This window comes from Hyla sarda, chromosome 2, assembly GCF_029499605.1.
Source record: "Hyla sarda isolate aHylSar1 chromosome 2, aHylSar1.hap1, whole genome shotgun sequence".
NCBI classification, from domain to species: domain Eukaryota; kingdom Metazoa; phylum Chordata; class Amphibia; order Anura; family Hylidae; genus Hyla; species Hyla sarda.
The window spans coordinates 47,560,165-47,576,182 of record NC_079190.1 but is presented as its reverse complement, the minus strand read 5'-3'; the positions used below and the strand labels follow the sequence as shown (position 1 = coordinate 47,576,182).

General features: G+C 41.1%; 1 protein-coding gene across 1 annotated transcript in view; it reads left to right on the top strand.

Moving 5' to 3' along the window:
- Positions 1-712: 712 nt before the first annotated feature.
- Positions 713-16,018, top strand: part of IFT88 (intraflagellar transport 88) — an 89,085-nt gene continuing 73,779 nt past the window's right edge. The window contains exons 1-3 of the mRNA XM_056561723.1: positions 713-870; positions 9,583-9,708; positions 11,437-11,499. Coding sequence (XP_056417698.1) covers positions 9,622-9,708; positions 11,437-11,499 — 150 coding nt within the window. The 5' untranslated portion in view covers positions 713-870; positions 9,583-9,621. The remainder of the gene's footprint in view (positions 871-9,582; positions 9,709-11,436; positions 11,500-16,018) is intronic.

Genomic DNA, 16,018 nt, shown 5'->3' with positions numbered 1-16,018 from the left:
GTAGTGGCCTATTGCCGCTCCGAGCAGGCACCTCTGTAAAGGCATCATACAGCGGTCCTTCAGCGGCGGATCCGCGACGTAATACGCGCTGGGGATCCGCTTGTGTCAATTTACCCAAATACAGTGTTCCCAAATTTGTGGCTCTCCAGCTGTTGAAAAACTACAACTCTCATCATTGCCTAACGAGGGTGTTATTACTAGTGTGTATAGGTGCAGAATACACATAAAAAATCACTATTGGGACTCTAGCCCAGTATTTCTTAACCAGTGTGCCTCCAGCTGTTGCAACACTACAACTCCCAGCATGCCCGGACAGCCTTCAGTAATACAATGTGCCTATAGACTAGTTTACCCCCAAATCTATGGTTCTACAACCCCTGTAAACTACAACTCCCATTAGCAAGTTGCCTGGGCATGCTGGGAGTTGTAGTTGTGCAACAGCTGGGGGCACCCTGGTTGGGAAACACTGCTCTAATCTAAGCCAGAGTCTCCCAACCTTTGATTGCCAAACTACAAGTCCCATCATGCGCCTCTTAGCGCCTCTTAGTAGAGAATGCTGGGAGTTGTAGTTTTGCAACAGCCGCAGAACCGCAAGTGAGGAAAACACTGGCGCTGACGTCATATAGTCACGTGTGCTCCAGTTCATTCCCTCGCCTCCTCTTACGCTTTACCTGTGCTTCGCGGTTTCCTAGCAACCACCACGGCGTTAGCAGGGTCTCCGAGATCTGTATCACGTGAGGCGGCGCTAACCAATCGGAGTCCAGCCGTGCGGTGCATGCTGGGAAGTGTTCCCTTGGAGCTATACTCGGTGTCAACACTGCGGTACCGGGTGCTGAGGAGGCTGTGACGCCGCGTTACTTTTTTTTACAGGTAATAGGGAGAGCAGCACCGCTCGGGTTATAGGTGTGGAGGCGTGTGGGTACTACAAATACCAGCATGGGAAGTTCTCAGGCCTTGCTGGTTCTTGTAGTGTTACAGACATAGTCTCTTGTTCTGTATACATCTCTACATGTGTAACGCAGTGTTTCCCAATCAGGGTACCTCCAGCTGTTGCAAAACTACAACTCCCATCATGCCCGGACAGCCTTTGGCTGTCCGGGCATGCTGGGAGTTGTAGTTTTGCAACAGCTGGAGGCGCCCTGGTTGGGAAACACTGGTATAACACGACATCGCTCATTTTACCATAAACAATATACTGCTAAACAAAAAAAATATCATTTGTGGGATGATATTGAAACCCCCGTCCCCACGCACAATTTTTGCAATTTCTGAGGGCTTTCGTTTTTACGCAGTGCACTTTACGGTAAAACTGACACGTTCTCTTTATTCTGTGGGTCTGTTTAACCCCTTAAGGACGAAGCCCTTTTTCACCTTAACCCCTTAATGACTCAGCCCATTTTGGCCTTAAGGACTCAGACAATTTAATTTTTACGTTTTAATTTTTTCCTCCTCGCCTTCTAAAAATCATAACTCTTTTATATTTTCATCCACAGACTAGTATGAGGGCTTGTTTTTTGCGCGACCAGTTGTCCTTTGTAATGACATCACTCATTATATCATAAAATGTATGTCGCAACCAAAAAACACTATTTTTGTGGGGAAATTAAAACGAAAAACGCAATTTTGCTAATTTTGGAAGGTTTCGTTTTCACGCCGTACAATTTATGGTAAAAATGACGTGTGTTCTTTATTCTTAGGGTCAATACGATTAAAATGATACCCATTATTATATACTTTTCTATTACTGTTGTGCTTAAAAAAAATCACAAACTTTATAACCAAATTAGTACGTTTATAATCCCTTTATTTTGATGACCTCTAACTTTTTTATTTTTCCGTATAAGTGGCGGTATGGGGGCTCATTTTTTGCGCCATGATCTGTACTTTTTTTTGATACCACATTTGCATGTAAAAACTTTTAATAAATTTTTTATAATTTTTGTTTTTAAATAAAATGTATTAAAAAAGTAGCAATTTTGGACTTTTTTCTTTTTCGTTCACGCCGTTCACCTTACGGGATCATTAACATTTTATTTTAATAGTTCGGACATTTCCGCACGCGGCGATACCAAATATGTCTATAAAAAAAATTTTACGCTTTTTGGGGGTAAAATAGGAAAAAACGGATGTTTTACTTTTTTATTGGGGGAGGGGATTTTTCCCTTTTTTTTTTACTTTTACTTTTAAATTTTCTTACATTTTTTTTTACGCTTAAATAGTCCCCATAGGGGACTATTCATAGCAATACCATGATTGCTAATACTGATCTGTTCTATGTATAGGACATAGAACAGATCAGTATTATCGTTCATCTCCTGCTCTGGTCTGCTCGATCACAGACCAGAGCAGGAGACGCCGGGAGCCGGACGGAGGAAGGAGAGGGGACCTCCGTGCGGTGTTGTGAATGATCGGATCCCTGCAGCAGCACTGCGGGCGATCCGATCATTCATTCAAATCGCGCACTGCCGCAGATGCCGGGATCTGTATTGATCCCGGCACCTGAGGGGTTAATGGCGGACGCCCGCGAGATCGCGGGCGTCGGCCATTGCCGGCGGGTCCCTGGCTGCGATCAGCAGCCGGGATCAGCCGCGCATGACACGGGCATCGCTCCGATGCCCGCGGTTATGCACAGGACGTAAATGTACATCCTGGTGCGTTAAGTACCACCTCACCAGGACGTACATTTACGTCCTGCGTCCTTAAGGGGTTAAAGGAGTAGTCCAGTGGTGAACAACTTATCCCCTATCCTAAGGATAGGGGATAAGTTTGAGATCGCGGGGGGTCCGACCGCTGGGGCCCCCTGCGATCTCTCTGTACGGGGGCCAGGCTCTCCGGCCAGATAGCGGGTGTCGACCTCCGCACGAAGCGGCGGCCGACACGCCCCCTCAATACAACTCTGGCAGAGCAGAAGCGCTGCCTTCGGCAATCTCCGGCTCTGCCATAGAGATGTATTGAGGGGGCATGTCGGCCGCCCCTTCGTGCGGAGGTCGACACCCGCTATCTGGCCGGAGAGCCTGGCCCCCGTACAGAGAGATCGCAGGGGGCCCCAGCGGTCGGACCCCCCGCGATCTCAAACTTATCCCCTATCCTTAGGATAGGGGATACGTTTTTCACCACTGGACTACCCCTTTAAGGACTGAGCCCTTTTTCGCAATTCTGACCACCGTCACTTTACGAATTAATAACTCAAACGCTTTTACCGAATATTGTGATTCTGAGATTGTTTTTTCGTGACATATTCTACTTTATTTTAGTGGTAAATTTTCGGCGTTACTTGCATCCTTTTTTGGTGAAAAATCCCCAAATGTCATGAAAATTTAGCATTTTTCTAACTTTGAAGCTCTCTACTTGTAAGGAAAATGGATATTCCAAATACATTTTATTTTTCTTCACAAATACAATATGTCCACTTTATGTTGGCATCATAAAATGGACATATTTTTACTTTTTGAAAAAATTAGAGGGCTTCAAAGTAGAGCAGCAATTTTCAAAAATATCATGAAAATTGCAAAATCTGAAGGGACAGATGTTACAGAACTACAACTCCCAGCATGCCTGGGCAGTCTAGGCATGCTGAGAGTTGTAGTTTGGCAACATCTGGAGGGCTACCGTTTGGGCACCACTGTAACAGTGGTCTCCAAACTGTGACCCTCCAGATGTTGCAAAACTTCAACTCCCAGCATGCCCAGACAGCCTTTGGCTGTCTGGGCATGCTGGGAGTTGCAGTTTGGCCTTCCCTAGTGGTTGCCACAGTAAAGATCACTTTACTTTCACTTTCATCCCCCCCCAACGTGGTTTCCCTACCTGTGCCTGTCTCCAGCGATGATCGGGTGTCCCCAGGCATCTTCTCCTCCAGGTACCGGTCTCCATCTTCTCCCCACGTTCCCTACGACATCCAGTGCAGTTCCCGAGACAAGCAGAGATGTCAGCAGAGAGCACTGTTGCCAGACAGGAAAGAACAATTCAACTTCAGCAGCGGATAATTATTGAAAGGATTAAGATTTTTTTTTATAGAAGTAATTTACAAATCTGTTTAACTTTCTGGCACCAGTTGATTTAAAAAGCAAAAAGTTTTCCACGGGAGTACCCCTTTGATTACATTTATAACCAATTTTTATTGCTTTTGTATTATTTTGCTACTGTTCCAAAAAAAATAAATAAATAAATAAACTTTAAAAAATACAATAAATAAATAATATGTTCAAAATGGCCCAGTTTTCTCTTTGGGGCTGTATGAGAGCTCATTTTTTGTAGTTTTTTCCGGTAACATTTTGTAGTAGATAGGATTTTTTTGATCGCTTTTTACTAAATTTGTTTTTTTTTTTCTGATACATTGCGCAACTGAAAATCGTCAACTTTGGCGTTTAGTATTTTTTTTTTTGCTGGTTTAAGTATGTTAACACTACAGAAGGTCAGCGCCGATTTTTTTGTGGAATCCGCATGCAGCAGTTTCCCCTGAAATCAGTGGTAAATGTCTGCACGGACATTAGGCGCCATCCTATACTATAGCGCCATACTGGCTGAATTCCGCTGAAATAATAAACCTGTTTCAGTGCATGGAGCAGAAGCCTCCTACTGAAAGGCTACAAGTGGAATCTGCACTAAATGGCGCAGAAATTCCATAGTGTGAATGTCCATTACGCTGTTCACCTGCAAGATAAATAACATTATATTTTAAAAGTTCAAACATTTCCGCTTGTAGCGATACCAGATATATAAACAGTTTATTTTTTACATTCTTAGATTTGACCGATGGGAAAAGGGGGAATGATTAGAAATTGTAAACAGGTACTCTAATGGGAAATTATTTTATTTTAATTCAATTAGTGGAAGAAAGTTAGACAGATTTGTAAATTATTTCTTTAAAAAAAAAAAAACTTAATCCTTCCAGTACTTATCAGCTGCTGAAGTTGAGTTGTTCTTTTCTGTCTGACCACAGTGCTCTCTGCTGACACCTCTGTCCATCTCAGGAAGTATTAGGAGCAGGAGAGGTTTGCTATGGGGAATTGCTCCTGCTCTGGACAGTTCCTGACATGGACAGAGGTGGCAGCAGAGAGCACTGTGGTCAGACAGAAAAGAGCATACAGAAGCTGGAAAGATTACTGGAATTACTGGAAAGATTAAGATTTTTTTTTATAGAAGTAAATTTTACAAATCTGTTTAACCTTCTGGCACCAGTTGAATTGAAAAAAAAATTGTTTTCCACCGCAATACACCTATAAATGTACAGCGCTGCAGCAAGCTACTTCACGCACAGGGCTGTATGTTTACAGGCAGCTATGGAGGAGCAGCACTAGCTTCATAGCAGGCGAGTTCTGGCTGCTATCAGCTGGAGAATCATCTCTAATGGGGGATCATGCTGCTGTTCGCCATTATCCCTATAGATGCCATGATTAATGCAGATCACAACATGTATATGAAAATGGAGTTGTCAGTGTGCTCAGCTGACCCCCAAAGTGCGATTGTGGGGGTCCGATGAGTGCAAACGGCGGCCAGAGGTCTGCTACGCATCTCTGTGATGTACAGGAAGATCGCAAATTGTACTGATCAGAACTATGCTATTACATAGTACTGAACATTACATTCAATGCTTGCTATTAATAGTCCCATATAGGGTCTAGGGGTATTCCGGGGGGAAAAATATATCAAAGGTGGGGAAAGGTTCTATATGTTTTTAATAATACTTATTTTACACTTTTTAAAGGGAAAAAACTTTCTTTTTTATATCAACTGGCTCCAGAAAGTTAAACAGATTTGTAAATAACTTCTATAAAAAAAACTTAATCCTTCCAATAATTATCAGCTGCTGAGGTTGAGTTGTTATTTTCTGTCTGATAACAGTGCCCTCTGCTGACATCTCTGCTTGTCTCGGGAACTGCACAGAGTAGAAGAGGTTTGCTATGGGGATTTGCTTCCACTCTGGACAGTTCCCGAGACACGTGTCATCAGAGAGCACTTAGACAGAAAAGAACAACTCAACTTCAGCAGCTCAGAAGTACTGAAAGGATTAAGATTTTTTAATAGAAGTTATTTACAAATCTGTTTAACTTTCTGGAGCCAGTTGATATATAAAAGAAAGTTTTTTCCTGGATAACCCCTTTCAAAAAGTGTAAAATAAGTATTATTAAAAACATATAAAACCTTTCCCCACTCCCCTTTAAAAATATAAATCACCCCCCTTTGCCCATAAAAAAAAAAAAAAAATTAAAATTAAAGAAACAAATATGTTTGGAAATGTTTGAACTGTGAAACTATAATGTTTTAAAAAAAATATAGTGGGTCAGAATATAACAATTTTAAGCATACTTATTTTGTCTAAAATTTGATTTAAAAAAATAAAATTAAAATACAAATTTAAAAGCAGTTCAATAATAGAAAAGCATGTAACCATGGGTATTCTGACCCTCAGAATCAGGAAATGTCAGTTTTACTGTAAAGTGCAGTATGTAAAAAAATAGTTCCCTCTAAGCCAATTTTATAATCAATCAATACATTGCTTACATTGATCAATAGTATTAATGATGCTGCATAGCATTGATCAGTTAGATCGGTGCTCTGATAGTACAGTCTGCCTGAGGCAGGCTGTATAAGCAGATCTACTATGGCAGGTACCGTATATACTCGAGTATAAGACTAGTTTTTCAGCACAATTTTTTCATTCTGAAAACATCCCCCATGGCTTATACTAGAGTGAAGAGAAAAAAATCGCAGGCATATTGGTGGGGGTGGCGAGGGGGATGGGCCAGGCCGTCCATCGCACCCAACTACGCTGCAGGGACCGTCCAAATTCCAGTGGGGAGGGTGAGCCAGTCTGGGCCATCCATCTTGACCGGGAGGCCCTCTTCACCGCTCCTGGCCTGCCCCGGACTATTGACGCAGCCGCACAGGGACGTCCGTGCGCAGCAGATGTCCATGACGTCAGGGGTGTCCCTGCGTACGGACGTCCCTCCGCAGCGTCATCAATGCAACGTCACTAGTAGTACGGGGCAGGCCCAGAGCGGAGAAGAGGGCCTCCCGGTCAAGATGGACAGTCCGGACCGGCTCAACTCTCCCCTTGGAATTCGGATGGTCCCCGCAGCTTAGATGGGCAACAATGAATGTCTGCTAGGGAAGGACCAACAGAGCTACAACTGGGGAAGTGAGTAGAGAACAAAAGAGGGGATATGTATGATGGAGGTCGGGATGATGTCAGAGGGGGACGGGATGGTGACGGGGGGGGTGGGGTAATGATGGATGACAAGGCGAGGGGGGGGATGATGTATTTACCCCCCTAGGCTTATACTTGAGTCAATACGTTTTTCCCAGGTTTTTGGGGTGAAATTAATGGCCTCGGCTTATATTCGGGTCGGTTTATACTCGAGTATATACAGTAAGTAAAATCCTCTGGCTGCGATAGTTACTGATCCACACCCTGCAATCCTGTTGCAGGGGGTGCTGATTGGATAGCGGACATGAACGGCACCTGTCATTATCACCTTTACGGTGACAATATTACTTTATGGCAGTGTTTCCCAACCAGGGTGCCTCCATTTGTTGCCAAACTACAACTCCCAGCATGCCCGGACAGTCTTTGGCTGTCCGGGCATGCTGGGAGTTGTAGTTCGGCAACAGCTGGAGGCACCCAGATTGGGAAACACTCCCTTATGGGTTGAATACATATTGTCTTAATGGAAAATCCTCTTTAACCCCTTCTCCATGTTTCACCTACGGGATGCTGAAAAAATGGGCAGTCCATTGTGATCCTGTGTTTATCTGATCTGATGACTAAACACTGTGGTCGCTGTTTTTAGTGTAACTCCATTGACACACTCATGTCTATCCATTTATGTTAGATAAGCTGCTGACATCAGCTAAAAAAAAATGCATCAAAATCATACTGTGTGTGTGTGTGCCAGTGTTTCCCAACTGGGGTGCCTCTAGCTGTTGCAAAACTACAACTCCAAGCATGCCCGGACAGCCGAAGGCTGCCCGGGCATGCTAGGAGTTTTAGTTTTGCAACAGCTGGAGGCACCCCAGCTGGGTAACACTGGTGCATGTTAAGCCTTATTGGGGTATTCCCATCTCATACAGTTAGTATATGCTATTACTTTCTGATCTGTGACAATCAGACCTCTGGGTCCTCCATGATCCTTAAAGGGGTACTCCAGTGGAAAAGGTTTTTTTTTTTTTTTTTTTAAATCAACCGGTGCCAGAAAGTTAAGCAGACTTGTAAATGACTTCTATTAAAAAATCTTAATCCTTCCAGTACTTATTAGCTGCTGAATACTACAGAGGAAATTATTTTCTTTTTGGAACACGGTGCTCTCTGCTGACATCTCTGTCCATTTTAAGAACTGTCCAGAGTAGGTGAAAATCCCCATAACAAACATATGCTGCTCTGGACAGTTCCTAAAATGGACAGAGATGTCAGCAGAGAGCACTGTGTTCCAAAAAGAAAATCATTTCCTCTGTAGTATTCAGCAGCTAATAAGTACTGGAAGGATTAAGATTTTTTAGTAGAAGTAATTTACAAATCTGTTTAACTTTCTGGCACCAGTTGATTTAAAGGGGTATTCCAGGAAAACCTTTTTTTTTTTTTATTTCAACTGGCTCCAGAAAGTTAAACAGATTTGTAAATTACTTCTATTAAAAAAATCTTAATCCTTTCAGTACTTATGAGCTTCTGAAGTTAAGGTTGTTCTTTTCTGTCTAAGTGCTCTCTGATGACACTTGTCTTGGGAAACACCCAAACACCCAGCAAATCCCCACAGCAAACCTCTTCTAAACTGGGTGTTTCCCGAGACGTGTTTCATCAGAGAGCACTTAGACAGAAAAGAACAACCTTAACTTCAGAAGCTCATAAGTACTGAAATGATTAAGATTTTTTAATAGAAGTAATTTACAAATCTGGGAAATGCAGATATGTGTAGCTCAACCACAAAAAATGAGCGAGGTTAACTAACTGATCAGAGTAACATTGTATGTCACATCATCACCCAGTGTATCATTATACGGCTGTTAGCCATAATAGATACATTTGTTATTAGGAGTATCATTCGCTCTGTAGTGTAATAACTTGTTGCATTTTTTATATTTATTACTTTTCAACCAATTGTGCGCCACCGTAGGGCCCTGCGGGAACGCATTATTTAATATCTATTAAATATCATTTATATACCAATTGTGTTTCTTCTCTATTATTGATACCAGACATCCCCCATTAATCTTTTTTGATATTGAGCTGAGGACTAATATCCTATTTTTATAATTTACAAATCTGTTTAACTTTCTGGAGCCAGTTGAGATATATATATATATATAAGTTTTTTCATGGATAACCCCTTTAAATAAAAAATGTTTTCCAGGGGAGTACCCCTTTAAAAATATAGGATTCACATCACTGATCCATTGCTACGTCTTTCACTGTTTTTTTTCCCTGCCCAGCCAGGTGGCCACGAGCGCCATATTTTAGGGAAAAACAGTGATGTGGCTTCAGCTCTGAATCGGCAGCCGACCCTGTAATTTTAGCAGTCATAGGTGACAGACGTTTATTTCTTCTTTGCTAACATGCGTTTTCCCTTTCTTTTCTTGATATTTCCATAGCGTTTTCCAGCTTCCGGTATACCATTTGGTGCACGCACAATGCGACATGTTCATCTGGTTCCTGAGGGGGATGAAGACGACTTATATTCTGGTTACAATGATTACAATCCCACTTATGACACTGAGGTCAGACTCTATGTACAGTCCATCAGGATTTTGTTGCATTATTCCTTTCCTGGTTTCCCTATTGCTTTGTACAAATACCATTCTGTACCCATATGCTGTAGTTTTGGCATATCAGGATATATGTCTGGATATACAGTGATCCCTCAACTTACAATAGTATCAACATACAATGGTCTTTTCTGGACTATTGTAACTTGGAACCAGACTCACCATACAATGCTACAGACAGTCCAGATCTGTGAAACGTGTTTATGGCTGGAAGAACCGACCAATCAGAATGGGCATTCACTGGTAAAACACCTGTATTAGGCTGGGTTCACACCAAATTTTTGCAATACAGTTCCCGTATCAGGTTTTGGATAAAAAATGGATTCCTCAAAACCGGACTAAACTGTATCAAAACATGTGTACAAAGTTTAATCCGTATACAGTTTGAAAAATGAAGTGCGGTTGCATCCGTTTTTATTTTTTTAAAGAAAAAAACATATGCGTTTTTTACTTTTCATTCCATTATGAATAAAGTTTCACTTGTTTGATTGAAATTCTAAGAAAAAAACTATGCTGAGTCAAAAACTGTATGGTGAAAACCGGATGGAACCGTACGCACATACGGTTCTGTACAGTTCCCATTGACTCCCATGTTTAAAAAAAACTTATACATTTCAATACAGTTTTTCACCTGGGCCAAAAACCGTAGTAGGCTACGGTTTTGGGTACGGGAAAAAAAATTCCAAAACCGTACAGGATGCAAAACAGACACAACCTGATGCATCGTTTGGCATACAGTTTTCAATGGAGAGTCAATGCATGCGGTATTCAATACGGTTCCATTCAAATTGAAAATGTATACGGGAACTGTATTGAAAAAAATGTGGTGTGAACCCAGCCTTACTAAGTGTATGCACTGAATTCCTGTCTGGTAGCGCCCCCTACAGTACAGGGAGGTATTACATGTTCTGTACTCTTTACCTGTACCAGGGTTACCTGCTCCTTTGGACACCAAGTAAGGGCGGCTCCATGTTACTTTTTTAGGACATTGTGTGTACTGTACAGGACCCTAAAGAAGCTCCTGTCCTCTACATAGGCAGTGATTACATCTTTATTACTTTTATCTTTTATCTGTATTAGTTATCTACTTATTTTTCTTTAATCCTCACTTTTTCCTATTTTTGGATGACATTTTTGTGGCTTCAGAACCAATTACCAGGTTTCCATAGAGTTCTGGTCTCAACATACAATGGTTTCAACATAAAATAGTCGTCCTGGAACCAATTAATATTGTAACTATACAATTAGTATTGAGGGACCACTGTACACTCAGTGACAAAAATGAATGCACTCAGAAATTTTTTTAAGATTGCTGCAAAACCCAGCATTTAGTTATGTCTCAGGCAGATATGCAAATGGTTACAGGTTTGGTCTGATTACACACTGTGTTTGCATCCACTGCTGCCCTATAAAGATTTTCAACTGCTGGAGCCCCTGTGATCTCCTGGAAAAAAAAAAGACCAAAGGAAGAAGTGCTAGGATATTTTTTATTAAAATTTTTTTGTGTAATTTCTGTGTTGGTGTTCCTTTATGTCCATTATGAGTAAACATTTACCCAAACAGTGTATATTTTTAATAAGCTAGAATTATGCACCAAAAAATATCGCCCTACAACCTATTCCAGTGTCTTTCTTCTCTATAGGAAAAGTAATTTATTTCTGTTTCTTTCTGTCTTCTAAGGATTTAGACAATGATGTCGCGTTTCAACAGGCTCTCAAGACTAGTCATGGGCGGAGACCTCCGGTATGTTGCGTATAAATGCTAAGCATCCCAATTTTTATTGAATGGAATGTGTTCTCAGAAAATGTTTTCTTTTTCAATTTCCATTTTGCTATTTATAATATAAAATAATCCTTAAATCTTGCAGATTTTAGTCTGGCCACTAAGGATCTATTTGCATGACAGAATTTCCGCTTGCGGAATTCCACCTTAAATTAAAGCCCATTGACTTCTATGGGATTCTGCACTCCCATTCACACTTCAGAATTTCCACTTGCGGAATTCCACAAGCTGAAATTCAGAAGTGTGAATAGACCCGCAGCCTTATGTTAAGCTGAGACTTCCTGGTTTGTAAAGATCACTTCCTAGAAATCTCCTCCTTACCATCACAGACAGGAGTGAAAGGTGACACCAGTGTATAGATAACACAATCGCTAATGCTTAGAGCTCTGTCTCTCTATCCCTGGACCCATCACAGAGCATGCCTAAAAAGATATTCTCCTTGGGAGGCGCATGCTCACGGCTCGCGAGGCAGGACGCTCGTGATGTGGGCTCCGCGCCGATCTTGCTTTAACTAGCTTCCTTCAGCACCTTACAGGCTCCTTTTGCTGTGGGTCTTACCCTATCGATACCTGGATATGTCCATATCCGCCAGGAAGAGGAATAAGCGTCTTTCCCAGAGTTTATCACAGTCATGTTTTCATAATAATTTTCCTGTTGATATACACCATACATATACTGATACTCTGGCACTGGCTCGGGACAATATTAAATATAAATGTGGCTTCCAGTTTTCCCTGATCTATCAAGTTAATTGACGCACGTACCAAGTGAAATCTCTTACCGAGGCTCAGGAAGCGCTCCCGAAGGAAAACATAGCCTGGTCTGCTTCAACCTCCAGCAGCGCTGCCTCCAAGGGCTCCTCGCCCAACCCACACCTGGAATCGTCTCCCTTCACCACAATGCAGATCGCAGTGACAATTGGGACCCCCCAAGAACCCCTGATTTTGCACTTCCTCTCCTGGACTGCATCTCATCCATGACCCACCTCGCTTGGTCAAAGCTGAGTGTGACCGGACTGTTGTGCCCTCACTCCTCTCGATGAGGTTGGAAGTATGCCGGTTCATGATAATATGTGATATGGCTTTCCTGTGTACCTTTTGTTTGTTTTGTTGGTTATGTTTGTTTTTGTGGGCTTCTGTTTATGTGTTATATTGATATGGAGCTAGATGGTACATAGCATGACTAGTGGCAGTATTTATCTGTAAGCTATTGTCCCATAATGTTAGGGGGTCAATTCCCCTTCCAAGTGAAGGAAGACGTTTCGTGATTATGTGAAGCAGCGTCCTGATGTAATATGTGTCCAGGAATCTCATTTTACACCCTCTTCTAGTCCTAAATTCCTTCACCCGCACTACTCTAGGGTACACATGTCATCCTTTACGTCTAAATGCCGGGGTGTATTTATTTATTTGTTTTCATAATAATTTTCCTGTTGATATACACCGTACATATACTGATACTGAGGGCCGTTACATTATTCTATTGGGTACTCTATATTGTAAGCAAGTTTGTTAAGTTAACTCTTATTCCCCAACTACTAACCCCATTCCCTTCTTTTCTCCCTCTGCTCCCATGTGTCTTTTTATTCGTATGATATTCTTTTAAGGGGGCGGGGGATTTCAATTTTGTGTTTAATGGGACACTTCTTCTATCTTCTATCTTCCCCATCTCCTCTTCTGAGGTCGAAGTCTCTACAGAAAAGGTTATGTTCTTCTTTTCATTCTTTACAACTTGCTGATCTGTAGAGGGAACATAATGGTTCCTCACTGGGTTACTCTTATTTTTCTCCTTCGCAGAGTCATTATAACTGTATTGATTGGTTGCTTATGAACACTCCTTATCTCCCCAGCTTGCTTTACGCACGTCATATCCCCTCCGCTTGGTCATATCACGATATAGTGTTTGCTGAGCTGGACTTTGTGGGTGGACCAGTATCCCCTTTTAAATGGAGACTCAACAAGTCCTTGCTCGCTAATCCATTTGCCAAGCAGTCTATATCTGCTTACCTAAACTCATATTTTGCTACCAATTGTACCTTGGACTCGGATCCGATTTGGGTTTGATCTGCCCACAAGACCTATATCAGGGGGAGAGTCATCTTACTCGCCTCCGGCTTGCGACATGAACGTGATCGTCACCAAGCTACATTAGAACATAAGCTAGCGGTACTTACCACAGCCCACCAGAGGAATCCTTCTCTTTACCTTCTTAGAGCCATTAAGGAGACCAGGTTGCAGCTTAACGCAGTGCCATCTCATAGAGTCGAAAAGGCTCTGCAGTGGACTAAAGCCACATATTATGATTTTGATAACAAACCTGATAAGCTGCTGGTGCGTATGCTGAAACAACGTCAGCACTTGAATTATGTTGATACCGTTCAGGTGCATCCTGGTTCTCGCACATCTCACCCCTGTCGTACTTATGAAGCTTTCAACACGTTCTTTACTCGTCTGCACTCTGCTCCGGACCAACCGCGCCATTTCTCCCCCCGTTTATCTTCCTATCTTTGTTCTCTTACTCTCCTGTCCCTTACTGCTGCTGACGGGGAAGTCCTCAATGCTCCCATTTCTTTTGAGGAACAAAAAAAAGTGTAAAAAAAAAAAGAAGAAAGAAAGAAGTTAATGAATGTGATTTAACCCCTTCCCTAACAAAAGCTTGAATCAACCCCTTTTCCCATTTAAAAAAACAAACTATTTAAATAAAAATAAACATGTGTTATTGCCGCATGCGTAAACGTCCGAACTATAAATATATATTGTTAATTAAACCGCACGGTCAGTGGCGTACACGTAAAAAAAAATCCAAAGTCCAAAATGAATTTCTGGTCACTTTTTATACCATAATAAAATTTATAAAAAGTGATCAAAAAGACCAATCAAAACAAAAATGGAACCGATAAATACTTCCGATCACGTCGCAAAAAATGAGCTCTCATAGCGCCCCTTATTCGGAAAAATAAAAAAGTTATAGGGGTCAGAAGATTACATTTTTCAACTTATAAATTTTGGTGCATGTAGTTATTTTTTTTTTAGTAGTAAAATAAAATCAAACCTATATAAATTGGGTATCCTTGCGACCGTATGGACCTACAGAATAAATATAAGGTGCAATTTTTACCGGAAACTGCACTGTGTAGAAACAGAAGCCGCTAAAAAGTACAAATGCTTTATTTTATTTTTTTCAATTTTGCCCACAAATAATTTTTTTGTGGTTTCGCCGTAGATTTTGTGGTGAAATTATTAATGGTATTACAAAGTAAAATTGTTGGCGCATTAAGCAAGCCCTCATATGGATTTTTTGGTGGAAAATTGAAAGTGTAATGATTTTTAGAAGGTGAGGAGGAAAAAACAAAAGTGCAAAAATGAAAAATCGCCAGAGGGAAGGGGTTAATGACCAAGGCTCTTATTTTTTTTTTTTATTGACATGTGTCTCTTTAAATGGTAATACATTTAGAATGCTTTTTCTGACCTGAGGGATTCTGAGATTAGTTTTTTTTGTAACATATTGTACTTTATATAACTGGTGCGTTTTTGTTGACATATGCAGCATTTTTTGTGGAAACTTAACAAAAATATTGTGAAAAACTGAAAAATTTCTGGCGTTTTTTTTTTTTTTTTTATGGTGTACACTGTGCAGTAAAAGGGATGTTATATTTATTCTGTGGGTCAGTACGATTATGGAGATACCCATTTTATATGGCTTTCTATGTTCTTTTTCCTTTTCTGAGCAAAATAATTTTTCTGCCATTCATTTTCCAACAGCCGTAACTTTATTTTTCATCCAACGACATTTTTTGCAGGATGAGCTTTACTTTTTATTGGTATAATTTTTGCGTTACGTGCTACCTTTTGATCTTTTTTTATTCCGCTATTCGTACCAAAATTTGCGAATTTCTTTTTATTTTTTATGTTCACCGTGCGGGATAAATTACATTATAGTTTTTTAGTACACGTCATTATAGACGTGGCAATACCAATTATGTATATGATTTGTGTTTTTGATCTTTTTTGATGACAATACAGGGTTTTATTGGGAAAGGGGCATTTTTTTTTTTCTACACCTCATACATGTATTAAACAACCTTTCATGATTTTATTTTTCACTTTTTACAGGTTATACTATTCTGCAAACATTTGTACTGTAGCACAGTATAACCTGATCTGCTGCACATACAAACTGTGGCTGGATCTCACAGTCTTCCATAGCAGGTAGACAGGAGGTCTGACCTCCTGCTGCCATAGCAACCAACGACGACCTGCGATGGTATCGCGCCACCGCCGCTGTTGAAAATAGATACCATGATCACGATTAAACACAGCATCGATGGGGTTAACGCTGCCAGCAGTGAACAGCAATGGTGACATCACTAAGCTCCGCCCATGCTTCAAGTCGGGTCCAAAGCTGAAAATACTGAAGAGGATTGCTGGAGAACGACAGCACGGAACGGGACAAGGTAAGTATCGTTGTCATTAGTGTCACC